General features: G+C 37.7%; 1 protein-coding gene across 2 annotated transcripts in view; it reads left to right on the forward strand.

Moving 5' to 3' along the window:
- POLG2 (DNA polymerase gamma 2, accessory subunit) overlaps positions 1 to 13,264 on the forward strand; it is a 25,052-nt gene extending 11,788 nt beyond the window's left edge. For both annotated transcript variants that reach the window (XM_043964815.1, XM_043964816.1), the window contains 4 exons: positions 4,187 to 4,327; positions 6,635 to 6,715; positions 10,985 to 11,085; positions 13,063 to 13,264. In XM_043964815.1, the coding sequence (XP_043820750.1) occupies positions 4,187 to 4,327; positions 6,635 to 6,715; positions 10,985 to 11,085; positions 13,063 to 13,228 (489 nt within the window). In that variant the 3' untranslated portion in view covers positions 13,229 to 13,264. The remainder of the gene's footprint in view (positions 1 to 4,186; positions 4,328 to 6,634; positions 6,716 to 10,984; positions 11,086 to 13,062) is intronic.
- Positions 13,265 to 21,508: the final 8,244 nt, after the last annotated feature.

The following is a 21,508-nucleotide window of genomic DNA, read 5'->3' on the forward strand; positions in this document are numbered from 1 at the left end:
TTTGTTTTTTGGTGTTTTTTTTTTTTTTCAGGGCAATGAGGGTTAAGTGATTTGCCCAGGGTCACACAGCTAGTAAGTGTCAAGTGTCTGAGGCCAAGTTTGAACTCAGGTCCACTTGAATCCAGGGCCTGTGCTTTATCTACTGAGCCACCTAGCTGCCCTGCCCTTATTTCCTTTAAACCTTAATTCAGACATTACTTCCTGAAGTCTTTCCTGATTCCTACCCTCTATACCTTAGTGTCTCCCAAACAAAGCTAACTTGTATTTATTTTATGCTTATTTTATATTAAGGGTAGTGTGGTCTGGTGGATAGAGCACTGGCATCTATCAGGAAGTCAGGAAGACCTTGGTTATAGTCCTGCCTCTGACACACTGGCTCTGTAACTCTACACAAGTCACTTAACCTCTCAGTGTCCTCAAGTAACTCTAGTCTAAAGACTATAAGTTGCAGAATAAGCATCAGCCTGGGTGCTCCCTATGCTAATGAATCACAGGCCCCATCCCAGATTTTGAACACATTTATATGTTGTACATGTTGTCTCGCCTTAAGTTTGAGCACAGATACTTGGATCTTTTTATGCCAGTTTCCTAGCACAGTTCCTGATGTATGGGCCATTCCTCTATACCTGGGATGCACTCCCACCTCAATGCCACTTCTGTAATCCCCAGTTCCTTTTAAATCTCATTTCAGGCATTACCTCCTACATAAGGCCTTTGCTGGTAGACATTTCAGAGCAGTGATAATAAGCACTTAATAAATCTTTATTAATTAATGGATTTTTAGAAAGTACCTTGTATAGAGAAGCATATTGGCTGTAAGGGTGGTCCAGGTTGTACAAGTACCTGATCAGAGCATGACTCTGAGGTGAACAGGAAATAGATCAACTATCATAATCAATGATACATGTTTCAGTGCTTATTCTCCAAGGCTGGGTGCTAGGAAGCCTACAGAACAAATATGACACTGGCCTTTCCCCCAGAGGGTTTATTAGGACAGGGACAGAACAAGTGTTGCCTTGCTTACTGATCTGATAATCCCACAGGGCTTTCGTCAGGCTGATCCCAGGTGACCCAGTGGGAGCTATTGGGAAGGAGGCCAGGCTAAGGACCTTGCCTGAGAGGCAACTATGAACCCTAAAAAGGGGGCCATGAAAAAGCTGGATCAGCAAAGGGATAAGAGGGAAGAAGGCTCAGAGATCCATACTCCATACCTAGCATAAAGCCCTGGTTTCCTCAGTTTAGTTCTTATTCTATACTTTGTAATCTTTAAATTTATTTTTAAAATAAAAAGGAGATTAGGATTGTCTTTAGAATTGCCCTACTTTGGGGCAGCTAGGTGGCGCAGTGGATAGAGCCTGGAGTCAGGAGTACCTGAGTTCAAATTCGGCCTCAGACACTTAACACTTACTAGCTGTGTGACCCTGGGCAAGTCACTTAACCCCAATTGCCTCCCTAAAAAAGAAAAAAACGAAAAAAAAAGAATTGCCCTACTTTGATTTGAGTACCTGTAGTTTGTAGAAGTGTTCCTTCATTCAACAAGCGTTTATTAAGCAATTTTTTTTGTCTGTTTGCCTGGCTGCCCTGGGCTTGGTCTTGAGGATACAAAAGCAAATAATGGTCTCCACAGGCAAAGATCCTGAAACAAAAGAGAAATTGGTGTACTGAAATAGAAGAAACAAATTAAGGCAATTTAAGGCAATTAGATCACTCAGATTATTGTATAGTGATAACATTTGGTGGATGTTATTGTTTCTTCCTATCCTCTATTCTGATATTACTTTGAAAAGTGCAACATTTTTGATGTGCTGCCCTGTTTCTTTCTTTTTTTTTTGGTGAGGCAATTGGGGTTAAGTGACTTGCCCAGGGTCACACAGCTAGTAAGTGTTAAGTGTCTGAGGCCGGATTTGAACTCAGGTCCTCCTGACTCCAGGGCCAGTACTCTATCCACTGTGCCACCTAGCTGCCCCATCCTGTTTCTTTTTATCTTTCAGAAGTTAAAAATACACTCTTTAAAAAAAATTATTATTTAAAAAAATTTTCCCATCTGTTTAGAATTCCCCCCCAAATTACATGTAAAAACAAATTTTAACATCGATTTTTAAAACTTTGTGTTCCAAATTCTCTTCTTCCCTCCCTCCCCCTCTCCCCTTAAGAATTCAAACAATTCAATATTAAGTTATACATGTGTAGTTATGCAAAACATTTCTACACTAGTCAGGTTTTGAAAGAAATCAGACAGAATTCTTTTAGCACAATAGTGTTCCATCATAATCTCATCCCACAATTTGTTCAGCCATTCCCCAATTGATAGGCATCTCCTCAATTTCTAATTCAACTTTTTTTCCCCTCTTTTTGAATACCAATCTACTAGTGGTATTACTAGGTCGAATAGTATGCATGGTTTTATAGACCTTTGGCCATAGTTCCAAATTGTTCTACAGAATGTTTGAATCAGTCTACAACTTTATGAAGAGTGTATCAACGTCTCATTTTCCCCATATCCCTTACAACATTAGTCATTTTCCTCTGCTGTCCTATTATCTAATATAGTGTGTAGGAGGTAGTATCCCAGAATTGTTTTGACCTGCATCTCTCCAGCATTTTTTTTCATATGGCTATAGGTAAGCTTTGATTATTTCATCTGAAAACTTCATATCTTTTGATCATCTATCAGTTGGGAAATGGCTCTTATAAAAATACACTCTTATGGGAAAAAGGAAGGCACTGAAGACTTTTTATACACTAGAGAATATCACTGGATAAATTAAAAAATAAACAGTTTAGGTTAAAAAAAAAGTCATTGTCCCTCTTCCCCCCCACCCCACAAAACTTCCTTGATCCGTTCTCTTTTTTAGATTTCTTAACTCTCACAATATCAGAGCTGCATAACTAGGTATTAGATTTTTAATCACTTATTGTAGGTAGGAATATCTTTGCATCACTAGAAGGATCAGGATGTCAATTGATGTAAAAATATTATAATTTTACTCTGAAATAAAAATTATCCTACTTTCTATTTTATTTTAACTTAGGGATTAAAAAATGTATTGTTATCAATTGATGCAGCTTGGTCTCATTTGAGTTACTTTTAGAGTCAGTTCCTTCTCTTGTTAAAAGGGTCAAAAAAAGGGGAAAAAAGCAAGATAATATTTTTTACTGTTCCAAGCCTGGGATAACCCTATGGAAAAAATTTCTTGAAATTACATTTTTTTTTTCATGTTTCTTGTAGTTCCAAAATTTCAATACTGATGGCTCATGATTAGTTTGAGATCTGCTACAAAAATATTAGGTACAATTGTCATTAGTAAGCTTTTTAGAAAGTTTGTCCCAATTTGATTATTTTGTATCTGCTTTAATCTAGTTGTGTCAGGATTACTTGGAAGAGTAACACCCCAAATATTATAAAGACATCATTTAACAATGCTTTTCGATTAACATCTAAGTATGTTTCTGGAAGGATCACTTGTAGGAAATATTGAAAATAGGAATCAACAGGGTGTGCAGTAAAAATAACAAGGTATAGTAAATTTTCTGTTATAGTGAGATCATCTGATCTAGTTAATGCGGTTATCACATATGTCATATCTTAAGCAGATTGACAGGTTTCAAAGAACTGGAATGCCCAACAATAAGGCTGTACTTAACTGTTTATTCTTTTTTTAAATGAATTGTTATGACACTGTAGTGTTGATCTATGGAAGTGTTAGTTTAATAGTGTTCTGTTTAATGGAATGCCACATAACTGAAAGTTTATGATATTAACATTGCTTTATATATTTTGAATAATTGTAATTTTATAGTATTATGTTAACAAAAATAATATGAAGATGTGATTTTACATTGTATGAATGAAGAATTAATCCTATGACTAAATGAGACACAGGAAGGTTTTTTTCAGAGTAATGAGCTTGTGATACTGCCCGATGATTTGATGCTATAGGAAAAGAAATGAGGAAGAGAAAGGATAGTGGCAAAATTGCCAGTTTACATAAAGAAACTTTAAAGATTTTCAAAGTTGAAAATTTTAATATTTTAGGTGACTGGTTTTTCCTCTCAAATAAAGCTGTTACTTGCTAATATAAGAACCTAATCATTTAACAGTATCATAGTGGTACCAAACAAAGGAATTTAAAGTGAAAGATTTTTCAGCTTTTATAACAAATGTATATTCTTTTTTTCTATGAAGGGCCGAGATGGAAGAAAAAATGTGGTTCCTCAAGTTCTTTCTGTGAGTGGAGATCTAGACCAAGGAGTCTTAGCTTATCTCTATGATTCCCTTCAGCTAACAGATAAATCCTTTATTGGAAAGAAGGATCTTCAGAGAAAGGTACTTTGGGAGACATGGGGAGGATGTTCAAAGGAGACACTGAGAAAATCAAAATTACATAGAGTTTTTTTTTAAGTTTATGGCAAAATTTATAGATAAAACTAATTTAAACAGTAAATATATCAGGGAAAGCTTAAGAGCTATAATTTTCAGTGTGTGGCATTTAAAATTATATGGGGTTGCCCTATAATTGTCCCAAGTTTTAGGGAAAATTAGCTGGGGTTCTAATATATTGCTACTTAGAAATTAGAGGCTACTGCACCAGTTTTTGGAGCATTAAGCATTTATTAAAGAAAGAGAGCACATGGCTCAGAAAGATCAGAAGCCCTACATACTTAGGATAGAGGGGAGAGAGAGAGCAGCGTGGGAAAGGGAAAAGCGTGCCAAGAGAGTGAGAGACATCTCTCTAGGGTTTTTAACCTGTCTTAGGTAGAGGTAGGTCACTCTACCTTGATCCAAACTAATTATCCAGTAACATTGAAGTCCATTGATTGACATGACTTGAGGGTAGTCTTAGGTTAGTTAACTTCTTTTAGTTCCTTTGACATTCTCCTGACTCTGGACTGGCTGTGCAAAACCAGCCCCAGAGTTCCTGTGTGTGTGTTTGGGCGGGGGGGGTGGGGGGGGGTTTGGGTCTCTGAGTCCCCGAGTCCCCAAAGCACACTATTATTAATAATTTTCTCACTTGGTTTGGGAGGTGGGTGGCAATGTAGGTAAAAGTTTGAGCGGCTTCCAGCTATAGCATAAGTCAAATCTGAATTTTGCAAATATTTGGATTTAATGTTTAAATGTGTATTTCCTGGCATATTAAGGGTTAATTTATTCTTGTGAAATGTTTTTCTTCAGTTTTGAGTTAAAGTCAATTTCATGATATATTTGACTTCACAACTTGTTAGAAAGAAATGATTATGCAAGTCTACAAAATTTACAATATAGTCTTTGAGGAAATTTTGACATTTGAGCTATGGTGAGGGGAAAGAACGTAAATTTTGCTAAATGCATGCTTTATTTTTTTAAAAAGTTTAATTTTTGTAGATTTCTTTTGGTGCCAAAGAATTACAATATTTTTTATAGCCTGTCCTGAGTATAAAGTTAGCTTTTTGTGGTAGTATAGAAGAAGGCTTCTTAACTGGTTGATCATATGGCCTGACTTTTTAAATCTGGAGGTTAGCAGCTGCATAGGTTTTTGGGTGTTTCCAGAAATTAGGTTCCAGCCATATGGGCTGCTGGTTATTTCTAGAAGATAGGTTCTACCCAGACCTGATCAATTGACAGCATTGTCAACAACCTAGCTTTTGAAACAGGACCAAGTTGGTAGTGGACTTCTCTGGTTTCAGACACAGGGGCCAGTCGATGGAAGGATAAAGGTTAAAAACTGTTGTAAATTAGCAAGTGTCCACAGCTCATCCAAGAAGCAGAAGCATGAAGACTACTAGAGAAACTACATCTTTGGCTGCTTTAGGCAGTGAGACTAAGAATTTAAATTTTGATCAAGGGCCTAGCGGTATTCCTCTGTTTAAGTGTATGTTAATGTGTACTGTTTTGTTTTTCTACATTAAAGGTAAAGTATACATTCAGGCAATATTTTTATTGCCTGAAGGACTTGCATATGCAGATTTTATTTAAAAGTATTAATATTTATGTAAATATAGTTTAGTGATCTTTTTGTAATGTAGAATCCATGGGTGAGAATGGATAATTTAAAAAATGAACCGTCATATTCCTAACAATTAGATTAATTATTAGTTTCTTCTGGCTGTTAGAGATGAACTTTAGTAGAAAGTCCAACCACTGATTTCACAGATGAGGAAATTGAGATCCTGAGAGTGGTGAAGCAATTTGCTCAAGGTCACACAGCAAAGCAGTAACAGCAAGGGCTAGTTTCTACACTAATTTTCTTTTTTTTTTTTTTAATGTATAAGGTATTTTATTTTTTCCGTTACATGTAAAGATAGTTCTCAACTTTTACACTATTTTTCTTAAAGCACGATGATCTTGGTGGTTTAATAGGAAAAATTGGCTTTTAAAAAAAAATCTGTGCAGAATTATTTCCAGTTAAACTAAATATTAATTCTTCTATCTTGCGTCACATATCTCATCATGTGGCCTGAAATGGAAATATTTGTGATGGTTGCAAGTTGTCCTTTTTCTAGTTCACAGTGTTTTATTATGTTGCAATTTTAAACTATTTTCCATTCTTGAATAAAAAGTCTTAACTGTTGAATAATCTAAATCATTTGTGGGGATTTCTTGTGTTGTATTTGATCAATGTATACAGTCAATTTTTTTTCTCCATGATTATATTAGGTACTTAAACTTCACCCTTGTTTAGCCCCAGTCAAAGTGGCTTTGGATATGGGAAGAGGTCCAACAGTGGAGTTGAGACAGGTTTGTAATTAACATATATTTTAATTTCATGGATATAATTATACCCATACTTTAAACAAAAAAACCCTTATGATTTAGCTTTAATTCATATTCAGTTACTTTAATGAAGCTTAATTTTTTTTATTCAGCACTTAACTTTGAAGTGAACTAGTAAATGCTGGTATTATTGGAGCAGGCTATTTTAATAATAAAGGTAAATATAATTTAATCTTATTCAGCAAGCATTATTAAGTATATACTCTGCTGAGCCCTGTTTTAGACTCTGGGGACACAAAGACAAAGATGAGAGTTCCAGACCTCAACTACCTTACATTTTCCTCCATTTCTTCCCCTGCCCTTCTCCCCACCAATCATGCTTAATCAAATTTCTGGGTGTTTACAAGAATTAGCCATCTTTATTAACCAAAGTGGTTTTACATATATATATTTAAGTGTGAATTACTTTTCCTTCTCACCACTTGCTGGGTAAAGCAGAAGTGCCAAATCTGTCTTTTCATTTTGGTTTCCTATCTCTCTGGCTCAGTTATTAAGCTGGTTTAAGAAACACCAAGGTGGCCCCATCCCAGCTTTACCATCATTTTAATCTGTTCAAGAACAAAGAGAAGATGACTCTTCTTCATTCTCATTATGGCACATCACTGAGAAAGTGGTGTGAAAATTCGTATTCTCAGTAACACTGTTGTTTAACAGATAAGAGCAATCAAGCGTCAGTCTGTAGTTTATAGAATTGTGGATTGGAAATGGAACTTGAAGACCATAAACTTTTGTTGAAGAGACAGATGAGACAGAAAGATGTCTTCTTTAATTGATCCTTAGGAAAAGGCTGCTAATAATCTGTTAATCAAACATTTAAGTGAAAGATACAAAATCAAACGTTAAGCACTAGCCATGTGGAAGGTTTTCTGCTAGATGCTGACATTCAGAGATAAAAACCAAAGATTTTGCCTTCATTTATGAAGAACATAGATTTAGATGACTATAATTCAAAATCCCATAAAGGCTCTTTCCCTTCCCTTTTTCTTCCTCTAGCTAAACAAATTTTTGTAATAGATTTTTTGGTGGTGGTTTTTGTTTTATTTATTTATGGGTAATTTACCAAAATTATTTCCCAGCTCTTACCTAACTGCCTAGCACTGTAACAACAAGTCATTCAACAAATATATATTGAGTTCCCTACTATGTGCCAGGTACTATACTGGGACTACAGAGATACAAAAATACAAAATCAAGGAGTTTATATTGGGTGATAGAATATGTACATAACATACATAAGTTTATTTGGAATATATATATGTGTGTGTGTGTGTACATACACATAATAAGTATAATTAGGGAAGGGATGATTACTTGCTGTTTGGGAGATCAGGAAAGGATTTGTGTAGAAAGTGACATTAGCTCTAGATCACTATTGATCAGAGAAATGCAAATTAAAACAACTCTGAGGTATCACCTCACACTTTGATTCAGAGTGGCAAATATAACAAAAAAGGAAAATATTGGATGTTGGAGGGGATGTGAGAAAGCTGGGGTGCTAATCCACTGTTGGTAGAGTTGTGAAAAGAGCCAACCAGTCTGGAGAGCAATTTGGAACTATGCCCAAAGGGATCTAGAACTGTACATACTTTTTGACCCAGCAATACCCCTGCTTGGTTTATATCCCAAAGACATTCCCCAAAAGAGAAAAAGCCCTATTTCTACAAAAATATTTATAGCTGACCCTGGGCAAGTCACTTAACCCCAATTTCCTCACCTCCCCCCCAAAATATAAATATGTATGTATATTTATATATGTGTGTGTGTGTGTGTATAAAATCAGCTCTTTTTGTGGTGGCTAAGACTTGGAAATCAAAGGAATACCCATCAATTGGGGAATGGCTAAACAAGCTGTCTTATATGATGGTGATGGAATATTATTGTGCTATAAGAAATGACAAGCAGGATGACTTCAGAAAGGCCTGGAAAGACTTGTATGAACTGATGTATAATGAAGTGAGCAGAACCAGGAAAACGTTGTGCACAGAGATAGCAATATTGTTCATTGAAGAAATGTGAATGACAATTCTCAGCAAAAACGATGATCCAAGACAATCCCAAAGGACTGTTGATGAAGCATACTATCCACCTCCCAAGAAAGAACTGATATTGACTGAATACAGACTGAAGCATGCTATTTTCACTTTCTTTCATTTTTTCTTTTATTCAAGTTTTCTTGTACAAAATGACAAACATGGTAATGTTTTATGTAATTGCACATGTATAACCTATATCTGATTGCTTACCACCTCAGTGGGGAGGGAGAGGGAAGGGAAGAAGGGACAAAATTTGGAACTCAAAACTATAGATAAAAATGTTATTTTTAAAAAAGTTTTTTAAAGTGGGATTAGAACTTTGTCTTGGAAGGAGTGAGGGATTCTCTCAAGGAAAGGTGGAAAGGGAGTGCCTTCCATGCATGGAGGATGAGATGTGAATTTGGTTTGACTGTGGTGAGGGGAGAGGGCAGCTGGCTGGTACAGTGGATAGAGCACTGGGCTTACAGTTAGGAGGACTAATATTCCTGAGGTCAAATCTGGCCTCAGACACTAGCTGTGTGACCCTGGGGAAGTCATTTAACCCTGTTTGCCTCAGTTTTGTCATTTGTAAAATGAACGAGAGTAGGAAATGTCACCACTCCAGTATTTTTGCCAAGAAAACAACAAGTGAAACAACTCACCAGCAACAAAAAGAGACAATAGAGTACCATTGGAATAAGGGGATGACATGGTCAGATTTTCACTTATGGAAAATCACTTTGGCTGGCTCTGTGAGGGATGGGTTAAAGTGGGGAGGGCATTGGGGCAGGAGACCAGTTAGGACACCATTGCATTGTTCAGGTGAAATGATATACACAAAAATATGCACATAATCAGTTGTATATGAAATTCACTTTCTAAGTTTTATTTTCAACATTAATTTTTTGTCCATTCAAAAATTAGGTAACCAAAAAAAATACAACAAAAATATTTAGGGGCAGCTAGGTGGCGCAGTGGATAAAGCACTGGCCCTGGATTCATGAGGACCTGAGTTCAAATACAGCCTCAGACGCTTGACACTTACTAGCTGTATGACCCATGGCAAGTCACTTAACCCTCATTGCCCCACCAAAAAAAAAAATGCAACAAAAATTAGGTAAACACTTAAGGTACAGTGGATAGGAAAAAAAAAAAGGAAAATAGCCCTTCCTGACAAATACATTATATTCTCCTAGGGGATAGAACATATACACAAGTCATAGAGATTGTATACTAGCTGATAGAGAAGAAGTAAAGAGGACCAGTGCCTATAACAGTGCAGATCAGGTAAAGCCTGTCTAATAGGAGGCATCTGAGCTGGGCTTTGAAGGTAGCCAGGGATTCTGTGAGGTAGAGGTAAGGAGGAAGTGTCTCTAGACAAAGAAGACCACTTATGTAGGTAAGGAAGCAGGAGGTGAAGTGTAGTCTGTTGTGAATAAATTGCTGGCCAATTTGACTAATAGAATACATGGAGGGTGGTGATATGAAATCAGATTGGATTAGGCCTGAATATCTTGTTGCTAATAGAGCATATAAAATGTGTATACTACTTTCATTTGTAAGTAAAGCACTTTGTAAACTTTTAAAAACACTGTATAAATCTGACATGGTAACACATGGTAACTGTTATTCAGAAGGTGACAATTTGATATAGAGGAGATAAAGCACTTTGAAAAATAATTTCAGCATAAAATAGGCTTAGTGCACTCACCAGGATACTAAAAGCCTTAAAATTAGTTCCTTCAGGGCTCAGCAAGAGCCTGTGAACATGTTTATGCATAAGGAACATGCACAAGCTAGTTTAAAAATAGTTAGATACTTCCTTTCACGACTATAAGAACAGGTGTTAATATCTGATGAAAAGGAAATTTCTTTTTGGTAGAAGGAAGAACAGTAGCAAAGTTAATGTGATTTTGTTAATACCTAGCATAATATAATCTGGGTACATAAATAAAATATTTTTAATAATGAAACTGAAGTTAGACACAGTTCATACTTAGATATAGCTTCTTGTTACTTTTGTTTTAGGTGATAAAGCTTGTTTCTTGTCAAACTGTTGTTATTTTTACTTTGTCTTATGTCTCAGTTGAAAGTAGTTGATGAGAGCTTCATCATATTGCATATTGCTTTGAAGGTAATAAGAAATTGTTTATACACTATTAGTCATAATGAGAAACTGTTCTTACCCTGTTATTCAAGACTTTGTGGTTTTTGCCCCTAGGTTTGTCAAGGACTGTTTAATGAATTACTAGAAAGTGGAATTTCTGTATGGCCTGGGTATTTGGAAACCATGCAATCATCCATGGAACAGCTTTATTCAAAGTAAGGAAAAAAGCCCCTGGTAATTAAAAATCTAAGCATTTATTAAGCATCTACTGCATACTGAACATTCTGCTAAGTACTGGAGATAACAGATAAGACACAGGAGCTCCCAATCTAGTAGGAAGATAATGACTCATACAAGTAACTCTAATACAAAGTGATACATGAAAAGTATGAAATAAGAATGAGGTTCTAGAGGAACCTCACTTATTTAGTTAGTGATATTCAGTTCATCACAATAAAATTCTTAGATTCATAAATTGTTGGAGCTAAAAAGGATTTTAGAGGTCATCTATTCTAGCACCTTCATTTTACAGATGTAAATAATGTGTGGTATCAGTGGATAGTGAACTGGCTTCAGCCTCAGGAAGACCTACCTAGGGTCAAGTCTTACTTCTTTTTTTTTTTTTTTTTTGGTGAGGTAGTTGGGGTTAAGTGACTTGCCCAGGGTCACACAGCTAGTAAGTATTAAGTATCTGAGGCCAGATTTGAACTCAGGTACTCCTGACTCCAGGGCTGGTGCTCTATCTACTGTGCCACCTAGCTGCCCCTCAAGTCTCACTTCTGACAATTAATGATTGTGACCTTGAACAAGTCACCTAACTTCTCAGTTCACCTAGACAACCAAGACTATCAGTTGCCCAAAAGTTGCTGATCTGCAGTGGTAGAGGTAGTTTCCTCACTGAAAATTCTCTACTCCAGTGCAATTGCAGGACTGGGCCCAAAATGTCATAGACTTACACACAACATGTGAAGTGATATTGCTAATTGTTCTTTTGTTATGTAGGCAACAGATTTATAATTGAAGATTTAATTACTGAATTGACACGTGGCAATTTCATTCCAAGTTGATCTGTTTCATTGTGCCTTTCATATCTCAGGTGGAGAGAACTATATATCCTTGATTTAATTTGCTTATGTATTACCTGACCACTTCAGTTCCATTAACCTCTATAAAGGAGATCCTAATCCTTGTATACAGTTCTTTTCAGGGCTGGCTTCCTTTGGTAGCTTATAGAAACACATAGCTTGTAAATGGGAGCACGGAATAATAGATTTCTGTGGGCAGCTAGGTGGCGCAGTGAATAAAGCAGCGACCCTGGATTTAGGAGGGCCTGAGTTCAGATCCGGCCTCAGACACTTGACACTTACTAGCTGTGTGACCCTGGGCAAGTTACTTAACCCTCATTGCCCTGCAAAAAAAAAAAAGTTTTAAAAATAATAGATTTCTGCACATTTCCTCTTCCGTAGAATGAGTTGGAGCACTTAAAAGTGTTCCTTCAGATCTTTTCAGATCTTCTAAAATTCTGTGATCTTATGACTCCTGCGAGCATATTCAAATTTCATCTGTTTGTTATATGGTCACAGTTTTTCAGGATATGGACAGACAAGTCATTTTAGTAGCATGATGTAGTAGGGAGAGCACAGGTCTTAGAATCAGGAGAGACCTGGGTTCAAATGCTGCATCTAACATTGTGTGGGACCACAGTCATGCTACTGAGTCCATTTCCTCATCTGAAAAATGGGGATAATGATACCTGTAAATGTAGCATCTTATTCAAAATAGTCATTGTGAAGATTAAATTAAAGAGTGGTTTACATGACTTTAAATTAAATTTCAGCTACTAAGTGCTAAAATAAGCATGACTCCTTTAGAAAAACAAAAATATTGAAACTTTATTATGTAATATTTTTTACTCTAAAGCAGAATTCAACATGTCTCTGGACTTGGACTTCATCAGAGTGTTTATTAAAGCCTTAAAAGGGCCTCCTCTTGAATCAGCCTCAGCATCCTTTGTCTACTCCCCCTTCCTAATTATTCAGTAATTTCTAAGAAAGTATTATTCTTTGGACTGATTTCCAAACTCTATTCTTTTTCTCTGCAATTTCTTCAGACTCTGGAAAAATCTGAATTGGTTGGACTAAAAATATAATATTAATGCTTGTACTTTGATTTTACCTTTTTTTTTTTTACAGGTATGATGAAATGAGTATACTCTTTACTCTTTTGATCACTGAAACTACTTTGGAGAATGGGTTAATACATCTGAGAAGTAGAGACACCACAATGAAGGAGCTGATGCACATATCTAAAGTAAAGGACTTTTTAATCATGTATATTACAGCTGCCAAAAATGCATAGATATTAGTAGTTTAATAAATATTTTTGTCATTTGAATTTGATGTCTGATGTTATTTTAGATATGCTTTGTTTCATTTTTTAAATAGAAATTTTTCTTTATCTGTTATGAAGATGCATTTTGGTTCATTTTTTGGTAACCCTTGGCTCCAATTTTGTATGATGCTAATTGGCTAAACTACCTACATTATCAGAATATAGAGTACTAGTAATTAAATTTGTATCAGTTTGTAACTTCAAAATTCAAAAATCAGACTTAATGGTTTTGATAAGTCATGCTTTAATATGTGAAATGTAATATCTGAAACACTGATTACATTTCAAGTTAATATTAGAAATGCTAAGAATCATTTGAAAGATGTCATTTTTAGTAATTTCCAATTCTATAGCACATATATAAACATCTTTACTAAAGATTCCAAATTAGAAAAGAGTTGGGTGAGGAAGTGAACAGTTTCCTTTCAAGAAAGTGGGGTGCGAGGACTGAAGAGAGCCAGGCTTCTTGCATACTACTCAAAGAACAAACAAATGTCAGGGAGAAGAATAGCCCACCAAACCACTTCAAGGATAGAAAATTCAACCAAAGTAGATAATGAGAGGAATAAGAGTGCCAGTTTAGTAACAAATGCCACCAATATAAAACAGCTTAAATACCAGAACCAACACACAAAGTGTCAGGCACTGAGAGAGACAGAAACTAAACAACAATCAAAAAATAAATGCACAAGACCAGATACTGGAGCTAAGTAAGGAAAAAAATCATAAGTAGCTAAGCAAGAAATAGCCCAGTTTTTAATAAACCCAAGAACAGAAATTATTGAAGAAATGACTGACTTTTTGACAAAAACTACTTGGGTAAACTGAAGCAATTTGGTAGAAATTTGCTTTAGACCAGGATCATAATACCACAGGCTCAAAATACATATGAAAATTTGTACTCCAAGAATAATTAATGGAGGTACCTTTGATAACTGGCCATGGGGAGAACTATCCATAGAAGTGATGAAAACACCATGAAAAAAAATAGGCTTTCAGTTACATAAAAAGCTTTTGCACAAATAAAATTGCTGATAAGGGAAAATTTAGAGTGGGGAAAATCAACTATCACCAATAAAAGTCTTAATATTCAAGATACATATAAATTTCATGTATGTATTATATGTGTGTGTGAAATTGGTACAAATGTATGACAATTGTGATGAGTAAAACTAAATCTGTGGTCACCTTAAATGAGAAGCTTTAGCACCAGTCTTTGGGCATTAAGCATTTATTAAAGAGTAAAGAGAGAACATGTGAAATTCAGAAAGATAGGAAATCTGTCTACCCTGGCCTGCTGCTTCTGCCACCATGAGCTTGTTCCTGAATGAAAGAGACAGTTTCTCCGTCAGTTCGAGCGGAAGCTTCCTGCAGGACTGGAAGAGAGGTGGTCCCCATACACAACTCCAGGTTAATTGGCTGGTAGCATTCAAGTTCACTGATTGACATGACTTGAAAAGGTTGTCCATGAATTGTAAAGTGACTTCCGGACACTGGGACCCATGCTCTCTCAGCAAGGGGGGCCCTTAATAACATTCTCACACAATGTATGCCAATAGAAGTGGCAAAAGGATGTAACAGTTGTCAAATGATTTGGAAACTTTAAGTGAGCTTTGAAAACATTTCAAGTATTTTTTGGAATATAACTCATACAAATTAAGAATCATGGGGCTAGCAAAACTTGGTGTTCTGTATAAGGCAAGAGATGGAGGTTTAAGAAGCTGTTAGTGGGGCAGCTAGGTGGTACAATGGATAAAGCACTGGCCTTGGATTCAGGAGGACCTGAGTTCAAATCCAGCCTCAGACACTTGACACTTACCGGCTGTGTGACCTTGGGCAAGTCACTCAACCCTCATTGCCCCACCAACCCCCCCCCCCCCAAAAAAAACAAAGAAGCCATTAGGGGGCAGCTAGGTGGCACTGGATAAAGCACTGACCCTGGATTCAGGAGGACCTGAGTTCAAATCCGGCCTCAGACACTTGACACTTACTAGCTGTGTGACCCTAGGCAAGTCACTTAACCCTCATTGCCCTGCCCCCACCCCCCAAAAAAAGAATAAGGCAATGAATCAAGTAGCAGTAAAGAGGAGTAAGGTTTAGTCTGGTTGTTGATTAATGTGGTGCACCATGGTGCCCATCTGACATCCAGATATCCTCAGTGCCCATGATCTATATCTTCCATCTCAGTCATAGAAGAGGAATAGTTCATAATAAACACATAGGTACCCTATCTCCTAAACCCTGCTATATAAGATGCAAATCAAGCAACCTTAAGATACAACTGATTCTGGGAAGCTAGGTGGTGCAGTGGATAAAGCAACCAGCCCTGAATTCAGGAGGACCTGAGTTCAAATGAGGCCTCAGACATTTGACACTAGCTGTGTGACCCTGGGCAAGTCACTTAACCCTCATTGCCCTGGGGGGAAAAAGATACAACTGTATCCATTGGCATGGCAATAATAAAATTCAGAGTTGGTGGGATTATGGGAAAATGGGCACTCCAACACTGTTGGTGGAATTATAGATTGGGACAAACGTTTTGAAAAGCAATATGAAGAAGTAGCAGGAAGAAATATGGTGAGTACTGCTCCCTTCCCCCAAATCCTTCCAAAAATTCTAAACAGATCTCGAAAACACACCTGAGTAAATTATTATTATTATTTTTACAGGGCAATGAGGGTTAAGTGACTTGCCCAGGGTCACACGGCTAGTAAGTGTCAAGTGTCTGAGGCCTCATTTGAACTCAGGTCCTCCTGAATTCAGGGTGGGTGCTTTATCTAGCTGTCCCCAGACTAACTTCTTTTATTTCTGTTTTTTTTTGGGGGGGTGGGGGTGGGGTAATTGGGGTTAAGTGACTTGTCCAGGGTCACACAGCTAGTAAGTGTCAAGTGTCTGAGGCTGGATTTGAACTCAGGTCCTCCTGAATCCAAGGCCAGTGCTTTATCCACTGCGCCACCTAGCTGGCCCCCAGACTAAATTCTAATGGTGAAATCCAAGAAAAAAAATCAGTCATTTTTTTCCAGCAAAAGTTGAAATAGGATATTGATATTGGGGAAAGAGTTTAGCTAGAAGTCATGGGGCCATGAAGACCACTTTAGGATAGGGAAAGGTGGAGTGGAACAAGAAGAGGTCATAGACCCATACCTCAGATTGTGACCTCATGCAGGGTGTGGGAATGGGTGCTAATTGATAGCTTTGTTGCTCACTACCCAGTTCTGGGTCACAAATACAAGGTCGACTGAGGAGAGGAGCTACTCCCAGAGGTAGAGCTCCAAGGTGAGGAGGGGGTCACAGGTCACTTATATACTGAGCAAAGAAGTTCAGAAGCAAGCAACAGTAGTGCAGCTTAGACCTCAGGAGCAGAGCAGATTCTCAGTTCCAGCTTTTAGCCCAATTCAAACTTGGGAAAAACTAGGGCAAGAATCTCAGACCAAATGGAAGCTGGAAGCTCTGTCATTGAACCAAAAGAGCTTTGTTACTATTTGATAGTGGCTGGGTCCAGCAGCAACCTATTGTTGCTCAGACACAAACCAAGTTCAGGAACTTGCAGAGTTCAGAAACTAAAGGGACATTGATCAGACTCAGTATTAGACCATCTTGGGAAAACTAAAAGCTTGCAGAGCCCAATCTAATCTACCTCTGAGAGCTTTGAAGTAAACACCCCAAGATAGCAGTAATAGGACCTACCTAGATCTTCCCTCAAGAAGTGCACTGAGGCTGGCCCTAAAGTCTGAAGTCAGAAAGTAGGTTGGAAGAATGAACAAAATAAGGAACCCAAACATAAAAAGCTATTATTATGCACACTCAAGACACAAACCCAGAGGATAAGTCTAAGAGACCTGTAAGCAAAGCCTCAAAATGCAGCTTGGACACAAATTCGACTAGAATTCCTTGAAGAGGTGAAACAAGTTTTTTCTTTTTATGTTTTAAATTTTGGTGTTTTTTATAAAGAAATGAGAGCACTTGAGGAAAAATTGGAAAAGAGACCCCAGGAAGAAAATAATGGACTCAGTTTATTAATGGTGCCCGTTATTGGGTACTATAGAAAATTTTAAAAATGAAGAATACAAAGAAATATGTAAAGACTATATGAAAATGATACAAAACAAGACCAGCAAAACGACACCATATACATACACACACACACACACACACACACACACACACACACACACACATATATATTTAAGTAGTAGAACTTCAGACACATTTTTGGAAAGAGAAACGTTTTTGAAACAATTGTCTTGATTTATTTGGTTCTTTTTTAAATGCTGTGAGAAAATAATGGGATTTGGCAGATACTCAAAGGCTCACCTGGAGATTAATCTAAACTGATTGAATTAAGTGAGAGTGATTGACTTGCTGATTAGCCAACTTCAAGTTAACTAGATTGTAACCACACCTGGCTAGCCCTTAAGAAGGTATTGTTCTCAGAAGCTAAGGACTTTGAACTCAACTCAAGACCACCTTCAAGTCCAGTGAACCAATGGATTTGGATGATGCCTACCAGTGTGTAAGGACCGCCTCTGCTCCGGAGCTATAAAAAGCTTCCACACTCAGTTTGAGGAGAGTTCATGGATTGAAGCAGGCTTGTGGCAGAGGATTTGAGGAAGAACCAGACCAGGCTGGAACTCTAGGCTAGATAGGCCTTTTCTTAACTTTCTGAACTCCACGTGTTTTCCTTTTTTCTAATACCTAGTATGCTTTAATAAATGCTCAATGCCCAAAGACTGGTGCTAAAGCTTCTAATTTAAGGTGACCACACATTAGATTTTTTAGACAACACATTTAGATTTTTTTTTTTTTTTAGTGAGGCAATTGGGGTTAAGTGACTTGCCCAGGGTCACACAGCTAGTAAGTGTTAAGTGTCTGAGGCCGGATTTGAACTCAGGTACTCCTGACTCCAGGGCCGGTGCTCTATCCACTGCGCCACCTAGCCGCCCCAGCACATTTAGATTTTAAACATCACAATGCTAAAAGTTTATGTAAGATTTTAGTCTTTGTTTTGTAAGTGTATTTCACTATTGGCTTTTGTTGATGCTAATTAATAAATTTTAAAACTTCCTGAATCAGAATTCACAAAAGTATTGTCATGATAAAAATCTGTGATAAAGAGAAACTTTTGTCAGAGTTTTGAGCATGATCAATTTATTAGCAAGGTTAGCAATTGCTAGTAAAAGGGATCTACCTCTCTCCTCAATAGCCAAGGATATTCAGGGTGGAATACAAAGCATTCTTATAGTTGAAAAAGAGGAACAAATAGAAATACATATTCATGAGCTGAATACATATTCATAGGATTTACAGGAATGGGGAAGTAGGTTGATAAGTAATAATAAGCTACTGGGCATGCTGGGGGAATGGCGGTTTCAAGCACTTTCTTTCCTATTGGCTATGACAAGTGGGATGCTTAACAGCATGGTCCTACAAGGGGGCTGGTTAGGACCAGTTGAGAAAAGGAATTTAGCTTAGCAGCTTATTTATGTAGGAGCTCAGCTCTGCAGAAATAGGAAGTTAGCTGCAGCCAATACCTGCCAAATCCTTGTGTGATTTATAAGAGCAAACCTTGATTGATTAAAATAAGTAATTGATTACAATTTCACAGTAACTTGGGAGGAGCTGGCTTGTTTCAGCTGACATTTTACTTTTCTGTTTAGTCTAGATGAGGGTGGTTCCAGAAATCAACAACACTTTTCATACATAACCAGTTAGGGCCCAAACACCAGGAGACCCAGAATGACCAAGGACCAGAGCCTTTGGTACTTTTCCTTTCTGCCAAGACCTCCCCTTTCCACTCCCCTCTCTAGTGAAAAGTCAAATCAAGATTCTCTCTGTGGCTTGGTGCAGAGCTTTTTAGATTATGACAACCTGTTGTTTTTTTAAGGCTAGCAAATTCACTCCTGCTTTTCTCTGAATCCTTGTGATTCAGTCAAGTTGTCTAACTTCCTTATCCTCATTCACTTCAACTCCACCCCTCCTAAATCCCTGTCTCTTTTTGTCTTCTCCTCCATTTGGAATTGCATTTATTGTTAGTAAATTACCTTCATATTAGATCTCTTCCTTTCATACTCCTGCCAACTTGCACTCCCAGAAACCTGCCTCCCCTTGCCCTGTCCCCTCATCTGCTCCTGCAAAAGATGCCATTCTCTTCATGAATCTATGTGCCTGCTCTCATGTTCTGCAATAATCTGAACCAGGAACAAGAACAGACATCCTTTCTGCTCCTTACAGCCTCTTCTATGCCTCCTCTCTGTTGCTCTCACTAAGCAGTCTCTTTGCTGATGTGCATTCCATACATCTCTGTCACCCTATCCAGATACTGAATAGGTCTCAAGTTATTTTTTCTTTTCAAAATTCAGTCTTCTTCACCTATAACAACCACTACCCTCAGAGTCAGGGACTCCATTACACATATTCATTTCCCCACAGATGCCTTGCCCATCTAGTTCCTCACCCTCCTCAAATTTTCTGCATCAGCCACACAGGGGTGATCATACTCTTGATTTAACTATCACCTATTTAAATTCCATACTCTGGAAGGCTGAGGTTCCTCTCAAACTTTCACCTCCCTCTTCTGCATTACTAAACCTCTTCTTTGTCATCACTGTGACCTCCAGACACTCAGTCACCTCTGCTCTGGCCAGTTTCTTCCCTTTGCAATCTTTTAATTTAATTTTTTTGTGTGTGGGGCAATGAAGGTTAAGTGACTTGGCCAGGGTCACACAGCTAATGTCCCTTTGCAATCTTGACCTGGTAGTTAACCATTTCAAATTTATTGCCTTCTTCACTTGAATCCTTTTGCTTCCTTATCCTTTTTTTTTTTTTTTTTTGCCAATGCCTTTCCAAATTTCACCCACTATCTTCTCTGATTCTGCTCTGGTGTTGCTGAACCCAACTGAAGTCACAGAAATGTGCTGAATTTGTCCACTTCAAATTTGTTCTCTAGTCTCAACTGGAATCTCACTGATACATCCCAATCCCTAATTGATATCCCCTCCCCCTAAACTTCTCAAACCTCCTACACTACCTATTGTAAAGTGATCCATTCCCCAAAGTTTGGATATAAGCATAAACAAGTGTTGTTGGTATTACAAGTCATGGCATGGAGAGATCTATTAAATGGCAGGATTGCTCTGTAATCCAAATATGATGTTCTTATCAGTCCTGAGTAATTAGAACATATAAAATCAAAGCATTAGGGGTGGTTATTTGCCTCACTATTTGAACTAACCTTGAGAAAGATAGTTTGTTGTGATTAAGGAGAGGAAACAGGAACTTGATAATCTGCACTGGTTTTAGGATGGGGAGGGCAGTTTTGGGGACAGAGTGTCTCTTCTTTCTCCATTAGCTACACTTGCAAAAGGACTGGAGTAGAGAGAAAATGGAAACAAAAAAGAGAAGACTTTCATATACAGTGAAATGGGGGCTTGTTTGTAGATAAAGTCACTGCTCAAGAGAGAAGATACAGGGCCTATCTCTTTGCTTCCCATCCCTCTCAACAAAAAAAAATCTTCCCTCATATACAACCAAGAAATAGAGCTTATCTGTCAGGAGCTCCTCCCCAATTCTATGCCTCAAATTCCCTCAATATCAATCACCCCCTTTATCTCCTTTACTTCAGTCTTGGAGGAAGGTGTGATCTTTCTCCTTGCCAAAGCCAATGGCTTTAATTGTGCCTTTGATTCGATCTCTCACAGGAGTTGGACCCATCGTCCATCCTCTCTTTCTAATCTTCTTTCTCTTTATCCACTGGTTTCTCCTATGCTGCCTACAAACATGCTCAGATCTCCAACCTCAAAAATCCCAAACCTCCATTTGACACTCTTCATCCACTCAGGCTAACCTCCTAAATCTCTAATCCACTGCTTTCTCTCTCTCTCTCTCTCTCTCTCTCTCTCTCTCTCTCTCTCTCTCTCTCTCTCTCTCTCTCTTTCTCCATATATATAAATTTTTTTTTGGCAGGGCAATGAGGGTTAAGTGACTTGCCCGGGGTCACACAGCTATTAAGTGTCAACTGTCTGAGGCCAGATTTGAACTCAGGTCCCCCTGAATCCAAGGCCAGTGCTTTATCCACTGCACCACCTAGCTGCCCCCTAATCAACTGCTAAACTAGAAAAGGCATCTATTTTCTCACTTTCTACTAACCTCACCCCTTAAATGAAGCCACTCTCTTCCAAGTAACCATGATTTTGTAATGACTAAATTCAATCCTCCCCATCCCTTGCCCCCATCCTAGCTGTCTTGACT

This window comes from Dromiciops gliroides, chromosome 4 (genome assembly GCF_019393635.1).
Source record: "Dromiciops gliroides isolate mDroGli1 chromosome 4, mDroGli1.pri, whole genome shotgun sequence".
NCBI classification, from domain to species: domain Eukaryota; kingdom Metazoa; phylum Chordata; class Mammalia; order Microbiotheria; family Microbiotheriidae; genus Dromiciops; species Dromiciops gliroides.